General features: G+C 45.0%; 1 protein-coding gene across 1 annotated transcript in view; it reads right to left on the bottom strand.

Annotated features, from left to right (window-relative positions):
- The window catches only part of DNAJC7 (DnaJ heat shock protein family (Hsp40) member C7), a gene marked incomplete at its 5' end in the record, with an annotated part of 1,180,673 nt that overhangs the window by 893,669 nt on the left and 265,342 nt on the right, over nucleotides 1–21,662 (bottom strand). The window contains 1 exon segment of the mRNA XM_044054736.1: nucleotides 21,396–21,549. Within this exon segment, the coding sequence (XP_043910671.1) occupies nucleotides 21,396–21,549 (154 nt within the window).

Consider the following 21,662-nt stretch of genomic DNA (forward strand, 5'->3'; position numbering starts at 1 on the left):
ATATGAAAAGTTAGTTTAATGTATTAAGTGGTATACAAGGGGTTTATAAACTGCAATTGATTCTTTGTTTGGTAAGGGAATTATTAGAAGAGGGGAGCAGCTCATTTTGAATAATCAACGGTTACCAGTCTTTTATTCACTTCCTAAGGTACACAAAAATAAAGATGATCCATCAGGAAGGCTAACAAGCATGGAGACCTTCAGAGAGAATGTGTGTGGTTTTAGACATGCCCCTACAGCCCTTTGTTTTAAAGCAACATTCTCACATAAGAGTGAGTGCACATTTCATTTACTGCAGTAATTAATGAAGGTTGAAGTGGGATGAATGCTTTAATTATCCATAATTTGGGTATAATGGCCCTAAAAATATTCTGCAACATATGGAAGTTAATATTTTGCATTTACTAAAGGGGTGGACTTGGTGCAACAGTTAAGGTGCTCACCTCACGAACACAGTTTTGTTTGTGTAATTTTATATTTTAAAATGATATTTTTATGCAGTTAGAAGGTACTGCTATGGAAGCAGTTTGATTCTGCTTATGCAAATGTTTTTATGGAGCTAGTAGAACTGGAGAGTATACAGTATTATGTTTATTTTCAAACTAATATATTTCATACAATTTGCATGTTTTATATATATATATATATATATATATATATATATATATATATATATATATATATACAGAATTCTAATGTTGAGATTTTGATTGTTTGCAAGGGAATAATTGTGGTTTAGCTTTTGCTCTTGAATTTCAGTCCAGATAAACGTATTACTTGTGTGCGTCTTTATATGCAGAACAGCATACATTATGCATTAGAGGACGTCTACATCTGCAAATATGTTTTTACATGCGATGAATAACACCCCCCCCCCAATTTAGTAAACTCCCTTTTCTTATGAGGAATTTTTTTAGAGCAAGGTTCAGATGAGATATTTTTTCAAGATGAAGCCTGCGATACATGTACGCTAGAGGCAAGGGGTTACAGTAATTTGCAATGGTCTTCCTCATTACAGAAGGTTAAAGATAATGAGAATTAGAGATTGAAAATGGGGTATTTTGTGAGATCAAGAAAATTAATACATGACAAAAAGTTTTTTTATAGCATCTTATGCATCTGGCAGCAAATGGGGAATCAGAAGAAACCTGAAGCAGAAGGGAAAATAGTGGAAACAGTAACTTCAAACATCTGTGATGGGTGGTTGAGGAGAAGGGAAGCCTGAATGAGGGGATCAAAGCTAGAATTTGAGGGGCTGCAGCCAACTAGCACAGAGTGATAGGTATAGTGTATGACAGAAAAATGACAAAGCAACTGAAAAGTAAGATGTATGAAACAGTGGTGGGACCAGTACTACTGTATGCAACAGAAACCTGGACTGAGAAAGTTAGAGGTGATGGATATGAAAAGAGGTGGTAGGACAGAGAGAAGACCTGCAACAAATCAAGCATGTGTGTCGAAAAAGGTAGGACAGTGGCACTGAATAAAAAGATGTTGACAGTTAACATGACACCCTGACCCCATGTAGAAAATGAGGTTGATGATTATGCATCCTTTGCTTGAAAGGGTAGGATGTATTTAAAAAAGTGGTATACATTAACCACAGAAGAATGTTTGAGGTCCCTAAAGTTAGGGCAAACCTAATTTCAAGTGAGGAAGAGAGTTGTGGAGCATATAAGGAAAATTCAAAATGAAGTGCTTACTAGTACGGCAACTTTTCATTTTTAAGGAGAATCACCATCAGGACACAGATTTGTTAAAATTCATTACACCCACCTGCCAGCACCTTGAAGTGTTTTTAAAAAGGTTTGACTGTTGCTAAAGAAAAAAAATGGTATATTTTTCCATTTAATAGTTTGCAGCTGAAGGGCATTAATAATGGGTTGATGATGAAATATTTACTGTAACATTCTAATTCAATATTTAAAGTGTTAATTTACCTACTGGGTAGGGTATTTTAAAAAGTACAAAGTCTCTGAAAAAATGCGTAGCTTAAGAATGATTTACTTTAAACTCAGGTTACAGAAGTTGTCATCTTATCTAATGCAGTGAAACCCAAGACGGCTGAGAGCAGAGGTGATAGTTCTTGTTGTGAAGTATTATAGAAGTAAACAAAATGAAAATGGTGTGCAGAAGGTGGAAGCAGCCTCAGATCTAAACAGTCTACCAAACGTTAATTTTATTCAAAATAATGAAGTTTCTTTTTGGTTACTGGTGTTTCGTAGTGTGGAACACCTTTCTTTTAATTATATAGAAGTGTCACACATGCTTCTTTCTACAATATCTGGCATTTCTAGTAAGTGACTAAAACATTGAAGAGCAAGTTGTTAATCAATATACTGCAACCCCACCACAACACACAAGTTTAAGCCATAGCAATGCTAGTTTAACAGACTTCAATAAATAAATTACACCATGTGACACTATTCTTGCCAAGCCAGACCAGAGACTGTTTAAGAGGGATGAAACAGCAGTAAGAGTAAGTCACAAGTATCCCACAGACAGCCTCCATTCCCATCAGTTACAGCCACTTTACCCACTGTTTACCAGTTGTCTGTGGTGCAGTCACAATAAAGAATTTCATCTTACTTCACAAAAATACACACTATTCTCTTAAAGTCCAGCAGAGTGACTGTTTAAACTGAGCAAACAGGATAAGGTTACTTTTAATCATCAACAGACATATCCCACCCCCACCCAGCAGACAGTCACTTATGTGTACACTTCAGCTAGCCAATTGTGATAAAAATGATAACCATGTAATGTATTGCAGCACCGTCACAAACAAGAGCCAAACATTAAATTCCAAGCTGCTTCACACAATCATATTAATTTTGCAAAACAAGAAGAGAGCTAACAGCAGTTAATTTCCCCCAAAGACAGCACAACAATTAGTCTGTGTACACCTCAGACATTGGATTCTTACTAAATAGAAAACTAAACACACTTCCCAACTTCTTCCAAGACCAAAAAACATGTCAATTATATGAAGCAAAATCAGGAACATCTGCTTAATCAAGGACAGTTGAGAAAAAAAAGATGACAGTCTCACTAAGCACTGTAGATTGGAAAGTTCTTGAAATGATGTGGCTAACCCAAAACTGGAACACTGATGACGGTGGGACAGAAAAGAAAGTCATACAAACTGAATAGCCAGATGCATAGCACCTACTCCTCGAGGGTGCTGCTGCTGCTTTACCTCTGAACAGGGTCAATGCACGCCTTTTACTAATTTTCTTAAATTAAGGAAATGGCAAGTTTACTTGAATAAACTATACCTACAGAGTAAAAGTGCCCCTAGCAGATCACCCAAATCAATCATGTTGACAGCAGCAAGCCGGTGCCAACACCTGACCAGGATTTTTATCCCTCAGAAGCAGACTTGCAATCAGACAGGCACAATAAGCTGAATAGAGCAAAGAAATATGAAAGTTTACCACACAGGTACTAAATGTTTAGCTGGGACCACGCACTTACTGTTGTGGTTTTAATGAGGTGGTGAATTTGTCTCCCCTCATGGTGTCACATGAGTGTTCAACATCTGTGGAGGAACTCAACCAGCACTGTCACATGGAAGTCGTATATGTGTTCACAAAAATAGAAAATTGATGGGTTTGTGACCCTCTGACTACCTATTAGACACATATTATGCTACTGAATATGTAGCTGGTGAGTGACAAATTGTGATGTGTTTGTGTGCGCTCTACACATTTGGAGACAGAATTACGAAAGGGATGGTTCTGTTGAAGTGAGGATGTCTTACATGCATGGAACATACATGCACAGTATCCAACAGCAAGAAAACTATGCCTGATGATTTTTCTAGCAACTGTACTAGACTAAGAATGGGAAGCCATGCTAGCAGCACAGAATTTCCCCTCTCACACTGGATAATTCTGTGCCCTCTGCAAAGACCAACTGTCATCACAGGCTTCCAAATCAAAGCTGTGTCTATGCTACTGTAGGCCCTACTGCCCATGCCAGTGAGAACAGTAAAACAAATGACTGCCCATTCCTGTGAAAATGCTCATAATAGTCTACAGCCACCTCAATGACTGCCATTGTACGGACAGTCTACTTGCTGGCACAAATCACTGAAAACTAAGTGTGCCACTACAGTGTGTACAGACACTTTCCAAACCTTCTGGTGGGTCAACAGTGGCAAGACGTGTTACACATGGGGTAGCAGAATGAATATGCACATTAAGCCTGCATGTACTACACCATCGCTTGTCCTAGCTGAGGATTAGAAGGACATCAATTGTCTACACTGTTATACAACACAATAAAAGAAAAATAGCTAAATATAGCTACATTACCATCAGTAGAACAGTCAAAGAGCAGACATTTTAGAAATAACCAATTCTGAGTTTATGCCACCAGTGAGTAAAATTTCAGAATCCAGGTGTTATGAAAAAAAAAAGTTATGTCTTACTATAACGTTCCATCTGTGTTGTTGATCTTCATCCATTCATCACTGATGGGTTATCGGTTCCATCCTCGGAACAAAGTCAGCCTTATACCAAGCTTGCGCCAGCCAAAAACTCTCGAGCTAAGATTTTACACACAAATATCCTTCTCCCTGTTACCTCAGTTCAAGTTTGTCCTAACTAGTAAAGCCAGAGGCGGTCTCTGAGCAAAAAACCTTAATCCATGAGATGGACCCAAAGTATCCCCCAGGAGCCTCTAGGATGGGGAAGGAAGGCGGGATGTGATGAACGGATGAAGATCAACAACACAGACGGAATGTTTTGGTAAGATGTAACTTCTTTATCTGATGTTGTTAATCTTCATTCCATTCATCACTGATGGGACAGACTCGCCAGCTACCTTATGTCACTTGGGCAGCCTTATGGAAGAATATTCCAGAGCACCACTGAGCCAAAAGAAGCTCTTCCCCTGGAGACCAGATCCAATTTGTAATGCTTGATAAAAGTATGGGGAGTAGCCATGTAGCTGCTGCACAGATGTCGTCCATGGAAGCTCTAGAGTGAAACGTCACAGAAGTTGCCACGGACCTGCTTGAGTGAGCTCTGATGTTTTGCAGAGTGGACCTTCTCTCTTGGTAATAGATGAAAATTATACAGTCTCTAAGCCATTTAGATAAGGTCACTTTATTGACTGACTTTCCCAATTTAGGACCAGAGAAGGATATAAATGGTCTGATTTACGGATTGTTTTTGTCCTAAGTAAAATCTCAGTTGTCTGTGGACATCAAGTAAATGTAAACAATACCCTCCTTTGTTCAAAATTTTAGGAAAGAACACTGGTAGGTCAATAGTCTGATTAACAGAGGACTCTGTGATTACTCGGGGAAGGAAGGAAGGACTGGTCCATAGTGATACTTTGTCCTTATGGAAAATCAGATAAGGATGCTACATGCAAAGAGCCTGGAGCTCAGAAATGTGTCTGGCCGATGTAATGGCCACCGGAAAAAAAGATTTTCATGATAAAAACTTGATGTCACAAGTGGCTACAAGCTCAAAAAGAGGCCGTGTCAAAGACTAAGACTCGTGAAAGACTCCATGGTTCTATAGGCTGCTTAATTGGATGACGGACTCCTTTCAAAAAGGTTTTGCTTAGGCGATGTGAAATTAAGGAGGAGTCACCAAAACCATTATGAAAATTCGAAATGGCAGCTAAATGAACTTATACAGTTGATGCTGCGGGAACCCTCCGCAAAGAAATTTGATAAGTACTGGAGTATGGCAGAGACCGGTGCAGAATACGGATCTAGTTTTCTCTGTCTAGACCAAACTGAAAATTGTTTCCATTTGTCAGCATAAAGCTTCCTAGTGGATCATTTATGCAAAGCCGGGATAATGTCACGTATTGGAGAAGAAAGACTACAATGCCTGGCAATCATCGAAGTGGAGAAGCCAAGCTGTGAGCTTGACTGGTCAAGTTGAGGTATCTCAACCCTAGGGGGTGAGAAATCAGATATGAATCCAGGATCGGCAAAGTAGATGCGGCCGAAAAAAGGGGAACCATACCTGTCGAGGCCAATATGATGCTATGAGGATCACTTGGCTTTTCAACCGAAAAGCTTTCTTCACGAACTGAGGACTCAGAGGAATGGGAGGATAAACATAAAGCAGCCCCGTGGGCCAATCATGAATTAGAGTGTCCCTTGGAGACTGCCCGTGTGGGGGAATTAGGGCAAAGTAGTTGCTGCATTTGTGGTTGGACAGGGAGGCGAATAGGTTGTAGCAAGGCTGGCCCCAACGGTTGAAAATCTCTGCCGCTATGTTGGGGTTGAGGGACCACTCATGAGGCAGGAGAACGCATCTGCTCAACTTGTCTGCAAACATGTTGGAATTCCCCAGGATACGCGCTGCTATCAGAAAGCGGTTGGAAGCTATTGCCCATTGCCAAACTCTCATGGCCTCTCGACACAAGGGGTATGTCTTGGTTCCTCCTTGTTTGTTGATGTACCAAACTACTGACATGTCTAATTCAACAGCAACTGTTCCTGAAGAAAGGTCAGACTAAAATGCTTGCAATGCCAAAAGCACTGCCCCTCAGTTGTAAAACGTTTATATGCAGATTGGCCTCTAAATTGGACCATGTGCCTTGGACTGTCATTCCCTGAAAATGCCACCCCCCTCCCCCACCCTATCAGGGAAGCTTCCATGGTCACAATGGCGCTGGGCTGAGAGGGGTGGAAGGATCGGCTTCAAAGTTATGCATCTGACTTCATCCACCAAGATAGGCCTTGCTTGCATCAATTTGTTATTCGAATCTGGAAGAAGGACAAAGGGTGGCAATTTGGATACCATTGGGTTAACAAAAGCCACTGTAGGAGCCTCACGTGAAGCCTTGCAAGGGGTACTATTGATATTGCTGCTGCCATTTACCCTAACAGCTGCAGGATCTCTCTAGCTGAAATAATGCTGTGGCAGAGTATCACTCGGACCTGGAGCCTTAGTCTTTGTAGCCTGTGATCTGGGAGAGAGATTAAACAAGAACACTTATTGAAGTTTAGCCCTATAAATTCCAAAGACTGGGTTGGAGTCTGATCGGATTTCTCCCAGTTTACAGGGATTCCCACAAGATTTGCCAAAGAGAGGGTGTAGTACAAGGTTGTTACCAGTAGATGCTTGGTGGAGGCGGTGAGGAGCCAATCATGTAAGTATGGAAACACCCAGAATCCTTGTAGTCTCAAGTGAGCCGTCACTGCTGCCATGCATTTGGTGAACACTCTGGGGGCTGTAGAGAGTCCGAAGGGCATAGAGAGGAATTGATCATGACTGGCTACCAGCCGGAAGCAAAGGAACCTTCTGGAGCATTTGTCCATTTTGATGTGGTAATACACATCCTGAAGGTCTACCGAGCACATCCAATCGCCTTCCTCCAGAAAGGGGAGAATGGACTGAACCGTGACCACCCAGGAATTTTGTCTGGGTGACTACCCTGTTTAAACAACTGAGGTCCAAAATTGGTCTCAAGTCCTGTCTCTTTTTGGCACCAAAAAGAATCTCGAGTAGAATCCGGATCCGATCTGGTGGGACTTTTTGGATGACTCTCTTTAAATACAGCTTTTCTATCTGTCGAGCTGCTTCTTTCATTGGACTGGGTGGAATGTTGGGAATTCGCTTTGGTGGCTTTGTGTAGGAATTGAATGGAATTTGGTAACCTCTGGTTATTATCTTCTGCACCCAAGAATCGGTGGTAATTAATAACCAGGCACAGGGGTGCAGAGATAGATGTCCCATGGCTGCTTCCAGAGGAAAGCAATTGGGCCACTCTTCAGAAGCACTGATAGGGTTGTCCAGAGATCGAATCTCTGGAACCCTGATTAAGCTGGACCCCCTCTGCCTCTGTAGGGGTGCCATCTGGGAGAGTTCCCCCCTCTCCATCTGGGGGTAACCTTGCCACGTGTCATGAAAAGGACCCGGAGACTTTTTGTGCCACAATTTTCCACTTCTCTAGTTCCTGTAAAAGGAGTGCTGAGGAGTGGATAACCCTACACTAATGGCAGACAGGGTCTTGCCATCCTGCTCACACCTGGCTAGCGTGTCCTTCACTTTATGGCCAAACAGGGAAGACGCTTCCACTGGAGTGTTAAGGAAGACTTAAAAGGATCCGCAAAGTCACACAGGCGCATCCAGGCATAACATCTCATAACTACACCTGAACCCACAGCTCTTGCCGATCCTTCGGTTGCATGTGAAATTAACCTCATGTACGAACTGGATATTAATTCCAGGGTCACTAGCTGCACGGTTACCTTGTCATTAACCTGGTCAGACATCTGTCCTGATAAGAGTACCAGAGAGTTTGGAGATAAGGTCTCACTGAAGTCTGGTGAAATGTGCCAGGTAGTTCAAGGACCAAATTGCAAAGGTCGATGAAGCAAATACTCCCTTCCTAAGTCTGTCCACCACTCGGGACTCTGTTAGGCAGGTGAACAGTGTGGCTCACCTCAGCGAGCTCTTTCTTTGTGGCCGCCACCACCACCATCACATCTACTGGTAAACCCTTTGACCAATGTGGATTTTCTTCAGGGGGAGAGAGAATCTTGTATGGTCTACTTGGGATTGCCTCAACAACGTCCGGGTTCCTCCAGGCGCACTGCACCACAAGCTGAACAAGTCCGTCGGAAGGCAGGGTCACCCAAGAGGTAGATGGCAAAGCAGGAAAGCCTGCAGGAAAACAGATTCCTCTGAGGAAGAGTTTCTGGGCTTCCAATCACCCCTCTGTTTCAAGATCTCAAGGATGTCTCCTAAGGAGACATCTTCAGGGGGTGATTGTTGGGACCCATCCCCTTCATCGTAATCCGTATCATCTGTAAGGGACTCCTCAGGGGAGTCCATGTGCTTCCTCTTGCATGACTTCTTCCTTGGAACTTCCTCAGTGGGAGCTTCTGAGGATCACCCAGAGGAAAGGGCACCCTGCAATAGGGTCTCCTGCTGCTTTCGTGCTCAATGTCCTGGGATGGTGGCCTGTGACAGCTGCAGCTCGGGGGGGGGGGGACATGGTTGGGGTTCAGACGCTGTAGACTTGCCTACAGAAGCAAGGGCCCTGTCTCCTGGAATGCAGGGCCGCCCGAAGGATAGGAGCCCAGAACAGAGAAGGACAACCTCGGAACCAGGGTCATACCCCACTCCATTGAGCCTGCTTCCAGGAATGGAGCCTCAAGCTGTATCTGTACAGACAGGGCTCCTGGCACCGTGGACGGTACTGTAGGAGTCAGCACCGAACCTGGTACTAAGGAGCCTGTAAGTCCAGTCTGAGGAGACCTGGTTTCGCAGGAACCGAAGGCCAAACGGTCGGCTCCGTAGCCAAAGTGAGATCCACTATTGGCACCGAAGCTGCAGTTGCCGACAGAGGCATAGGTGTCATGGGCTTTGAAACCTGCAAGGAGGTCGAAGGAGGAGAGTAAGATGGAGTCCGTGAAGCAGTATTTCCATGTCCAAGGAGGGATTGGATTTTTGAATCTGAAGGAATCCCCCTGGCTGTTAGCAGCTGGCCCACAAGGCGCACCACATCTAGTTCGGAGAGGCTCCTGGTGGATCTCGTGGATATCCCCAAAGGGAACTCTGGACACTCTAGGAAGAGGCTCTATACCTGCCCCAAGAAAGGGTCCACAGACTGGGAATATTGGGTCCGTGTTTGGGTGTCTAACAGCACCACTATCTCTAATTTTGAAACAATCGAGGGAGGAGAGTCCACCTGAGCTAGTGGAACCATAAGAAGGTTCGTGCCAAGATCGGAGTAGAGGTCAAAATTTGAGTTTAGTCATAGTCAGTGCCATAGACTTAGTTGGTGCCAAAGGAGGCGCCAATGCAATAGTAGATGGTACTGAAATTGTGCCATAGCAGCTGGCTTCTGTTCCGGAATGGAAAGTTTTGCAAGTTTACTTTCAGGTTGTCTCTCTTCACCAAAGGGCGAGGAGGGAACTGAATGCTGCCTCTTTCTCTTTCCTAGGAGGGGGCAAACCCTCAGACACAGAAAGAGCCTCTGAAAAGGGAGATTTAAGAAGGCCCTTTAGAATCCATTTATTCTTGCGTTCATTCAAGGTGCAGGAACTAAATCCCTGACGAACAAAGCAAAGCAAAGCAGTTGGAGAGAGAGAGATGAGGCACTCCCAAACAAACACAGTCATCATGACTGCCACTATTCAGCATTTTCCTCCAACACTTCAGGCATTGTTTGAAGCCAACGTTCAATGTGAACTTCATCAATCCCTACCTGCAGTTATCGTAGCATCACAGCAACAGCCTGTTTTAAATATTAGCCGTTCAGACGTCAGGACAGCTACACAAGTTGAGGTGTCGAGCGGAATAGTTTCACCTGCCTCAAATAATTTACCTGATAATTTTACAGTTTCTAACTCGAAGCAACCAAATAAAACCCAGGAAGTGAGCGCGACTGTTGTACCGAGTAAAAGAGAGGTTACCAATGCTCACTTACTGGCCGCTTTGTCTACCCCATTTCTGCCTACTGTTAACTTGCATCCAAACGTTCAATCAGCGGTTCCAAGCAGTCAGAATTTACTTGGCTTGCCGACTCGAGGTCACCCTGCCAATATTTCATCTACTTCACCCTCGGGCCAACATGGGGCAGCTGTACTGAATGAATATGAAGGCAACACCAGTAGTTTGCCTTTAGCAGCGTGGCTGGCTAATGGATTCTGTTTATCAAATGAATATTACATTGGCAACTTTCGTAAACAACCTGAGCAAGGTAATAACTTAGTTGCTAACAATATTATTGAAAAATTAAAATCATTCGATGTATGTCTTGTTAAATTGAGGAAGTTACAACTGGAGATTTCATACTTTCGTGAATGCCTTACTTGGAAAGTGGTCCCGAAAGGTTTAAGGCGTTCTTCCTACCCTACGGGGTTGGAGGCTGGTTCTGTTTTCCATACTGAATTGGTCAGGTTGACCGCCAGGGGCTCGAGCTGCTTGAAATTATGGTGAAACACTACAGTTTATGGGTAGAGGAGCTATCCCTGTTTGTGATTGAATTAGATAAAAATACACAATCAGATTTGGAGTTTCTGAGATACAAGTAAGAGTATGGTCGGGTCTTCACCAGTATCGACCAGTACATGCTTAAATTAAAGTCTAATAAGCTTAAAAAACTGAAAAGGGACTGTAAAGCGTACCATTTAGGTACTGCATACCCGGATCCTTCATCGGCTCAAGTCTGGAGAAAAGGTAATGCTCTTCGAGGCCAATCTCACAATTCTGGCGTTAATTCTAACGCCACTGCTAATGAGAATGATAATGTGAATGATGTTAACTGTAGTGACAATAGGATCAGTCCTAATCTACATGCTAATGACAGCTATACTAGTATCGTGAACGACCCAGATGAATCCAGGGGGGTCCCTTGGAGTGAGAGACTTCGGAGTGGCCATCCTGGCCAAAACAACTCTCACCAGCAAGAGAATTTTTGGCAGGGCCTCTATTCAGGGGCCAGGTCCAAACAGAGGAACTATCAACAGACCCAATCCAAGGGCAAGCAGAAATTCAACAAAAACAAGACTTAATTGCCCATGACCAGTCTGATTTACCATCTTTTCTACCTCTTTCAAATGATGTTGCTCCTGGCTGCCACCAGTAAATTGTATCGTATGACAATCAGGCTTCTCATTATGACTGCCATACAATTACTGTCAACCAAATTGGTCAACAACATCTGGAGATTATCTTGAAAAAATCAGGGGACGTTAAGCTCTATAATTTCACTGCTATAGAGTTTAGCACGGACATTGTTGACTTTGTCTAAAGGTTTGACCTTTGTTCCTTCTCAAGCATTGAACATAGTAGACACTATTGTGGACATTAAAACATACACTAGGAAGTTGAATTTTAACTTAATTATGGGTGACGTATTGAATACTGGTAACCCTGACAATTTCTACATTCCTAGTATGTATAATCCCCCATTGCACCCTGTATTGGACTTGTTTGAGAATTGGATATTAGGCATGCCATAAAGGTCGGGTATAAACATAGAGCTGTTAACAACACTAAAAGGGATGAACGCGAATATTTACAATTCATTAAGTCAAAAGGACTGCGTTTTTGTAAACCTGACAGGTGCAGGGCTGATTGTATTTAATAATTTAGACTAGCAGCAACGTATGAATGCATTGCTGAATACCGATGCATACACTACTAGTTCACGTTCAGAGGTAAATAAGGCTTATAGTTCAATCAAGAACTGCATAGAAGACTTATTTATTGAAGGTAGACTCGACCAGATTAAGAAGTTATGTACTCACCATAACGTTCCATCTGAGTAGGTATCTTCATTTATCTGCAACCTGTGGGATACGGATCCGAGCCGGCAACTTCTAACATAGCATAGATCCGAGCTCCTAGCTCCTCCCCCTTACCCATAATCCCCTGCCTGCCCTAACTGACCTCAGATCAAGTTTGCCCCATAGCACAACAGATAACAGGTGTCCCAATGGGAACATATGCCAATAACACAAGAGCGATCCAATCAGTCAGGGGGAAGGAGGGAGGGATGGTTGCAGACAAATGAAGATGCCTACTCAGACGGAACTTTATGGTGAGTACATAACTTCTTAATCTGAAGTAGGAACTTCATTTGTCAGCAACCTGTGGGACAGAGTCCCCAGCTACCCAAGTCTTGGGTGGCCTTCATGGAAGGATATTCCGGAGCACCGCAGAGCCAAAGGACGCTCTACCTCGGGAAACATCTATTTTATAATGGCTGATAAAGGTGTGAGATGAAGCCCAAGTGGCTGCGGAACAAATGTCATCCAGTGGAACCCTAGCTTGAAAGGCCGCAGAAGTGGCAATGGCCCTAGTAGAATGAGCACGGACTCCTTGAGGTGCAGGCCTTCCCGAACTCTGATATGCTAACAGAATACAGCTCGAGATCCATCTAGAGAGAGAAACCTTATAAACTGATTTTCCGAAATTACTTTTGGCAAAGGAGATAAACAACTGATCGGATTGCCTATGACCAGCAGTTCTGTGGATATAAAAACGTAATTGTCTGTGTACGTCCAAGGAATGGAACTTGTACTCTCCTTTGTTATGAAAGTTGGGGAAAAACACTGGGAGATTGATGGATTGATTGATATTCGCTTCTGAAGATACCTTAGGTAGAAAGGACGGGTTGATTCGGAGGTAAACCCTATCCGGGTGAAAAACCAAATATGGTGGTGTTTGACACAAAGGGCTTGCAATTCCGATACCCTTTTGGCCGAAGTTATGGCCACCAAAAAGGCTGTCTTCCAAGAGAGAAATTTGAGATCAACCGTGGCAGCCGGTTCGAATGGGGGACCAGTCAAGGCCTGCAAGACTAAAGATAAATCCCATGGAGGTACCACCTCTAACTGGAGGCCTAAGGAGGAAGGTACCCCTGAGGAAGGTCTTGCACCGTTTGGAAGTGATAATAGGGCCAGACTCTTGCCCCACATGGTAGTATGAGATTGCTGCCAGCTGTACCTTGACTGTGGAAGAACTAGCCCCCTGGTGAAAGAGACAGGTTAGAAAATCTAGAATCGATGATATCGGGGCTGTAAAAGGGTCTAAACGAGGATGTTTTGCCCAAATGGTGAAGCGTTTCCACTTACTCCGATAAACCTTCCTGGTGGAAAGCTTGTGAGCTGCTACAAGAATGGCTTTGACCGGTGATGAGATCCCGGGAGTCCTTATGAGGAGTGGAACTGGAGCAACCAAGCCGTCAGCTTGAGGTTGACCAGGTTCGGAGTCGGAAGACCGAGAGGATGAGAGATGAGATCCGGAATGGGATCGAGAATCCATGGTGGATACACTAGGTGAGACCATACGCAAGGGAACCATGTCTGACGAGGCCAGAATGGGGCAATGAGGATCATTCTGCTCCCCAGCTGCCTGGCTTTCTGTAACAATTTCAACATCGGGTAGAGGAGGGTAAGCATAAAGCAGACCAGGAGGCCAAGCATGAACTAGAGAGTCTCTCGGGGACTTCCCCGGAGGGGGGGATCAGAGCGAAGTAATCGTTGCATTTCGTGTTTGAAGGAGAGGCAAAAAGATTGCAACAAGGTCGCCCCCATCGGGCAAATACTTGCTCTGCCACTCGGTGGTTGAGAGACCACTCGTAAGGAGTCAGGATAGTACGACTGAGCCTGTCCGCTAAAATGTTGGACCGTCCCAGAATGTGAGTTGCTATGAGAAAGCGGTTGGTGGAAATCGCCCATTCCCACACTCTCATGGCCTCGTGGCAAAGGGGGTAAGACCTGGTTCCCCCCTGTTTGTTGATGTACCAAACTACCGACATGTTGTCTGTCTGTACCGCAATTGTCCCTACTGGAAGAGAGTTGTGTAGTGTTTGCAACGTCAAAAGCACCGCTCTCATCTCTAGGACGTTGATATGCAAAGAGGTCTCTACGTCGTTCCAAGTGCCTTGGATTGTTCTGCCTGAAAAATGCCCCCCCCCCCCCACCTCAGGCGAGAAGAGTCCATGGTCACTGTCGACTGGTGGAGGTAGTGAGAAGGGACGGCCCGTGTGGAGGTTGGGAGACTGGAGCCACCACAGGAGCAACTTTCTGCAAGCCTTGCTTAAGGAAACGGGGTGAGACAGAGGGTTGCAAGACAGGGACCATTGTACCTGGAGGGTCCACTGTAGAACCCTCATGTTCAACCGGGCCAATGGCAGCAGAGGGATTGCAGCCGCCATAGATCCTAGGGCCCTCAATCAATTCCGCCGAAGGAGTTTGCAGTTGAAGACTGGCCTGCACATGTAACATCAGGTTCCGAAGTCAATCTGGAGTCAAGAACGCAATCATCTGTCTGGAATCCAGTCTTGCCCCTATAAAATCTAGCATCTGTGTAGGGATGAGAGAGGATCTGGTCATGTTGATGGTTAATCCTAATAGTGGAGCCAGACCGAGAAAATAGTCCCTGCCTGAGCAAAGTAGATGCCTTGTTGGGGCTGTGAGGAGCCAGTCGTCCAGGTATGGAAAGACCTGAATTCCCTGGAGTCTCAGGTGGGCCGCTACTACCGCTAGGACCTTGGTGAACACCCTGGGGGCGGAGGTGAGACCGAAGGGGAGGACCCCGAATTGAAAGTGACTGGCTCCCAGCCGGAAGCGGAGGAACCTCCTGGAACGCATGTCCACTAGAACGTAATAGTACGCATCCTTGAGGTCTATAGAGCACATCCAGTCATCCTCCCGCAATAAGGGGAGGACGGATTGCAACGTGACCATTCGGAACTTTTGTTTGGGTACCGCCAGGTTTAGGAAAGAGAGGTCGAGGATGGACCTCAAGTCCCCCGTCTTTTTTGGCACCAGAAAGAACCTGGAGTAAAACCCTGATCCGACTTGATCTCGTTGGACGGGCTGGATGGCTCTTTTTTGTAGAAGCTGCTGAATTTCTGCAGCGGCCGCCTTCTTTTGACTGGGTGGGACGTCGGGAAGGCTTCTGATTCTGGTGTTGGCTATGAAGGGAATTAGGCAACCTCTGGATATAATGCGAAGCACCCAGCAATCTGTTGTTATGGACTCCCATTTTGCCAGGTGCTTCGAAAAACGCCCCCCCGACTGCCTCCAGAGTGGAGCAGTCGGGAAACCCCGCAGGAGTTCTGCGTGGGCCTCTCAGAGAAAGGTTCTCTGGACCCAAAATTCCTCGGAACCCCTCTGCCTCTGGGGCGGCGTCCTCCCTGTCCTCCTCTGCCATGAGAGGACTGGTTGCCCTGAGCAGACAGATTGATGCGATTTTCGGAACCACATCATCTTCTGACCCTTTCGGTTCTTGGAAAAGGACCTCGGGGCGCAGAGAAGTGGACTCTGACGGCAGACAAGGTCTTCCCGTCTTTCTCGCTCTGGACAAGAGTGTCGCGAATGGTTTTGCCGAACAGTGCAGAACCATCAAAAGGGGCATTCGCGAATGATGCCTTAAAGGGTTCCGAGAAGTCACAGTGACGGAGCCAGGCCTGTCCCCTCATGACAAGCCCGACTCTGCCTGCTCTAACGGCTCCCTCTGTAGCATGAGACAATAGCCGCACAGAGATATTAGAGAGAGTGGAGGGTGGCCATTCGGGAAGAGTACAAATCCTTGTCTCCCTCCGACATGGACCCCGGGGGGGGGGAAAGCAGCGTATTCCTTAATTACGTCCCGCTGCATCCTAATAACGTGTGCCATATAGTACAAGGCCCTCAGAGAAGGTCGCTGAACTGAAGGCCCGCTTCCCAAGACGGTCCATCGCGCGAGACTCCTTGCTCGGAGGATGAACCGTGGGGCTCTCCCGAGCCAACTCTTTCTTAGTGGCTGCAGCCACCAACATGGCATCCACAGGGGACCTCTGCTCCAATGTGATCTCTCTGCAGGGGGGCTCAAAATTTTGTCTGGGCGCTTGGGGATCGGCTCTATGGTGTCCGGTTCCTTCCAAGCCCTAGAGAATATGAGATCCACCAGGGGGTCAGGTGGAGGGGACACCCAAGAGGTAGATGGTCCTGCCTCGAACGCCTCAAGGAATACGGCTGTCCGAGGAGTCCTCACGGGCTGTAATCTGTTCCACTGGAACTCCTAAAGGCGCTGAGGAGGCTGCAAGGAGGGCCGGGTGAGGGGTGCCAGGACCAGATGAGAAGGAGTGCAGGAGGGAGCCGAAGCCAGGACCGGAGGCCTGGAAGCACTCGACAGTGCCCTCTCCACCGCAGCGAAAGCCGAGGGGGAGCCGCTCTCAGACGGATCAGAGATCCGACTCCCACTCTGATCCGAAGCGGGGATCGGACCCGGCGCCGAGAACGTCTGATCCGAAGGACCAGTGTGCTCCGACCGGGACGGAGCCGAAAGCACACAGAATCCCTCTGATCCGAAGCTCGGCCCATGGCTCCGAGAGGTCGGATCCGACAGACTCGAGGGAATAGTCTGAGCTGACGTGCCCAGCACGGTCGGCTCGGACCTACCCCCGGATCCAACGTGGCTCGGCTCCGAGCCCGGAATGCGGGTCGGAGAAGGAGCTATAGGAGCGAAAAAAGGGGTCGAGGGGGGGGGAGGCAACAGCACTCCCATCTGCATCTGGGCCTGGATGAATCTCCTCATCATCCGGTCCATATCTGCGCCAGACATGCTAAAAGTGGACCTCGACGAGGCCACCGAGGCAGACCTGGAGTGTCGCCTCGATGACCTCGACGGGGACCGGATCACCTCCTCCTCGGGTCCCGGGGAGAAACAAGGGGATAGGATCTGAGGAGGAGGAGATCGAGAAGACTTGGACGGGGAAGTGCTCTTGGTGGGCGGGGCCGATGAAGAGTCCTCGGCCCGCCGCTTAAGGTGCTTCACCCGCCGCTTCTCTTTCATGGCCTCCCTATCCTCCGGAGCTGAAGCGGGAGGTTGAGTCCCGGTTGGAGGAAGGGAGGCAGGGGTGACCGCTACCGGGGGGGTAGAGGGCACCGGAGGCAGAGGCAGAGTCTGGGGGTAGATGGCCCGCCAGAACTAGCTTCGACGTTCGATCCTTGAGTGCCCTGGGGTTGAACGCCGCACAAATCGCGCAACCCGAAAAGAGGTGTTCAACCCCAAGGCACCTAACGCACCGAGTGTGGCCATCAGCCGGTGAAAGCTTGTGACCACACTCGGTGCATTTCGAAAAAATTGCCTTAGGGGCCTCCGACATACTGTAGGAAAGCACACTCACTAGGCCCCTAATTCAGTCACACACACACGCTACGACCAGCAGGGGAGGGAGAATTATTCTTAAATTAAAACAAGTATGTTATATATATAAAAAGGAGAAAGGATAAACCTATCACACACACAACCAGTCACTCAGAAGAAAAAATACAAAAACTTTTTTCCTCACAAAACGCCAAGAGCTCTGAACCTAGCTGTTGCTTGAAGAGCGGCAAACTAGATCTGAGGTCAGTTAGGGCAGGCAGGGGATTATGGGTAAGGGGGAGGAGCTAGGAGCTCGGATCTATGCTATGTTAGAAGTTGCCGGCTCGGATCCGAGATCGGATCCGTATCCCACAGGTTGCTGACAAATGAAGTTCCTACTTCAGATCTATAATTACTTGACAACTTTGTACCCTAGATATCCATGTATATTTGGCATCCCCAACATCCATAAGTGTACTGAGAATCCTCCTTTGAGACCACTAGTGGACAGCAGAGGTTCACCAACATACTCGTGTGCTAAAGTGGTAAATGCCATTTTACAAAAGTTCTTATGCCATGAGACCCAAATATGTAAAGATTCATGGTCATTCTTGAAAACGATCGAGGCCTTAGATTTCAACGTGAACTTTAATTTTCTCACTATTGACGTGAGAGACCTCTACACTTGTATCCCCCATGAGGTAGCTATAGAATAGGTAGCACTTATGTTAAAGAAACACAACGCTACAGCCGCGGAAATTAGTTTGGTCGTGGAACTTATTGATCTGGTACTCTCTAACAATTATTTTAGAACTGCGGTGGTGGTGCTGCGGTAGCATCGTCTCCTCACAGTTGGACGTTGTCCATTCAATTCTCAGTTCTGTGTGGCGACATGCATGAATGGGCGTTCCTTCATTGAAGGTTGTGCGTTAGGCTCAGCAAGCCAGCATGTAAAACTCTACTGCCAATCATTAGCGGACCGGAGTTCTGCTGTGGCGACATCTAACCGGGAAAAGCCGAAAGACACAAACTCTCTAACAATTATTTTATGTTCCAGGACCAGTTTTTTCTGCAAAAAGTAGGGGTAGCAATGGGTTCACCGTGCGGAGCTAGCGTCGCAAATCTGGTCATGGCTTACTGGGAATCGGAATACGTACAATACATGTTGTGACTCCTTTGTTTTATACATGAGATACCTGGACATTTTCATCCTCATCAACGGAGATGAGCGAGATAGTGAGTACGTGCTGGCATATTTCAACAGCACTACGCATTTCCTACAATTCACGTCTACATTTAACACTGATACTATAGCATATCTAGATATTTGCCTAGTGAAAAATTACACTATTAATAGTTATGTAGCAAGGATATTTAGAAAAAACACGTATTCCAATACATTCCTCCATTTCACCAGTAGCCATCCTTTTCACCAAGAGGTCAGTCATTAAGGGCCAGTTAGTGAGGGCCTCTAGAATGACCAGTTTGGACAAAGACTTTTCTGATGAATGTGCTGTTTTAAAAAGCATGTTTTTGCACCGTGGATACCCAGAGCCCCTCTTGGATGCCCTTATCCAAGAGGTTACAACTAAGAGTGGATAGGGTATACATTCCCTTACTTAGTGCTAAACCCCTACTGACACCATCTAGTACGCACAATGTAGTGGAAGAATATTCAGACACCACTAGTAGGGCATTGGTTAGTGAGGACAAGAATGTCTCATTGTCCTTCATCACTACATTCAGTTCACATAGTTACTAATGTTTGGACATATTACAGAAAAATTGGGACCTGTTTAAGATGCACCCTAACATTTACGTTAAAGTAGGTGAGACCCCTAGAGTGACATTTAGAAGAGGGAAGAACCTTAAAACTCTCAATACAATAGCAATACATCCCAGCAGTATGGAATACTGGAATGAATAAATGTCAAAATTGCAACTAATGTAAACTTGTAGACGTCACTAATTCATTTAAGGTTAACAGTACAACTTATAAATTGAAAGGCAGATTCAACTGTAATTCGTCTTTTGTAGTTTACTTGGCTAGGTGTACATTCTGTCCTGCTTTCTATATAGGAAAGGTGGAGCGGAGGCTCCATGACAGAATTTATGAACATCAATATGCTATAAATAAATGTAAACTGGAGAATGCGCTAGCTAAGCACACTATTTCTAATAAAGAACATGCTTTTAAATTTATTATCATTGATCAAGCCAAGTATGACAGAAGGGGTGGCCCTAGACCACTCAAACTTGAAGAACTTGAACTAGCCTGGCAAGTGAGGCTGAATGCCTACAATTTTCCTGGGTTGAATGACTCATGCTCAATTAGTAGCATTCTCAAACTAAGGAGCTTGCAGAGATGAGTCACATTTTGTTAACATATTATTTCTGTCAATGTTTGGGTTATACAAAATAACTTTTAATGTTTTTACCTTTGTGTATTGTGGTCACTGTCGTAGATATGTTTACATACTTTAATGTGTTTATACACTTTAATGTTTTATTACTGGTTATCAGCAGTTGTCACTAATTTTAAAGTGTGTTTGCTTAAGTAGAATAAAGTGATGCAATTGGTGAATGCGGATCACCTGTCTTACTTATAAGGAAGGTTTTTTTTATTGCTGTAACTGTTTCTGAAGAAGTTTGCTATTAGGCTGACTTAAAGCACTTTAAACAGTGGAATAAATAGTGTTATTTGACTCTTCTTGGACTGTGTTGCTGGTTTTTCGAACCTGTTGCTGGTTTTTCGAACCTGTTTTTGGATTTATATTGTTTGAAGCCTGAAGTGTCCTTTTTTTCAGACATGTCAAATCCAATACAATCAAAGCAGTACGAAGAAAAACAAGAGAAAAAAAATGAGAGTAGAAAACTAAGCGATGGCTAGACACACGTAAAAAAGGATAGACTAACAAGACTTTTCAGTAAGCAGTTATATATCAAAAATATCCAAGACTTAGCTGAGATTTGGCTTGAACACGGCTTTACGGCTATGTGGCAAACTAGATCTGGGGTAACACGGAAAAGGATATAGTGGGTAAAAGCTTAGCTCAAGAGTTTTTGGCTGGCACGAGCTTGGTATAAGGCCAACTCTGTTCCGAGGACGGAACTGATAACCCATCAGTAATGAATGGAATGAAGAACATAAGAAGAAAACCTTTACCTGCTTCAAATGACTCCGAAGATGCCAACATATGAGGCTATTCAGCTACTAAACTTCATGGATAGACATTTTCAGTACTGAGAGAAACAAGTCATTGCAAAACAAAGGTAAAGGAAGTACAGGATACAAAAAAAAGTCAATGTAAAGGCAAAAAAGACAATATATGCACTGCAGGAACAAGGTTTAAGAGGCAGGATATGAATGAGCCATATAATGCTTAACTACCAATGACTGGATGGATTATAAGTGATGTATAATACCTGCAGCTACAGTTGTTTCAGTAGTGTCTGTGATGTATACGGTTTGTTTTTTAGTTATACAAATGTAAGACTACCTATGTCATATGTGAAAATTTAATAAAGAAGTTTGTTAAAGCAACAGGAAGTAGGAAGAATGTGCAATGTCCAGCAGAAATGTATTAAAGGACTCTGCTCATACATCATGATGTGCTCAGAATACATCATGATGTGCTCAGAGCTACCTGTTCAACACAACAGGTTTTTAATTACTCTACATTGCAACTCTGCATTCAGGATGAACACCTACACCTCCATACACAAATGCAGGACAAAAATGTTAAGCCCAAACCCTTAAGCAGAGTATTTCAACACAGTTGACAAGAAAATTGATCTAGCATATATTCCTGAAATACATACTCTGCAAGCAAGTCGAGCCTTCTCATGATCAGGAGCCATCCTTAAGGCCTGAACAAAGAACTGCACTGCCTTATCAATACAATCTTCATAATAAAGACAGAGACCTCGAACATACAGTGCATCAGCATTTGTGGAGTCCATACGCAAAATGTCACTAAAAAGGAAGACAAAATGGACATCTTTTTAAAATGATCCTGTCAAACAGTTCTATTGCAGTAAACAATCTAACTGCAGCAGGTGACATTTGTCAAACAGTTACGCCAAATG

Source organism: Protopterus annectens, chromosome 13.part0 (genome assembly GCF_019279795.1).
Source record: "Protopterus annectens isolate FY-2018-M chromosome 13.part0, PAN1.0, whole genome shotgun sequence".
In the NCBI taxonomy this organism is placed as follows: Eukaryota; Metazoa; Chordata; order Ceratodontiformes; family Protopteridae; genus Protopterus; species Protopterus annectens.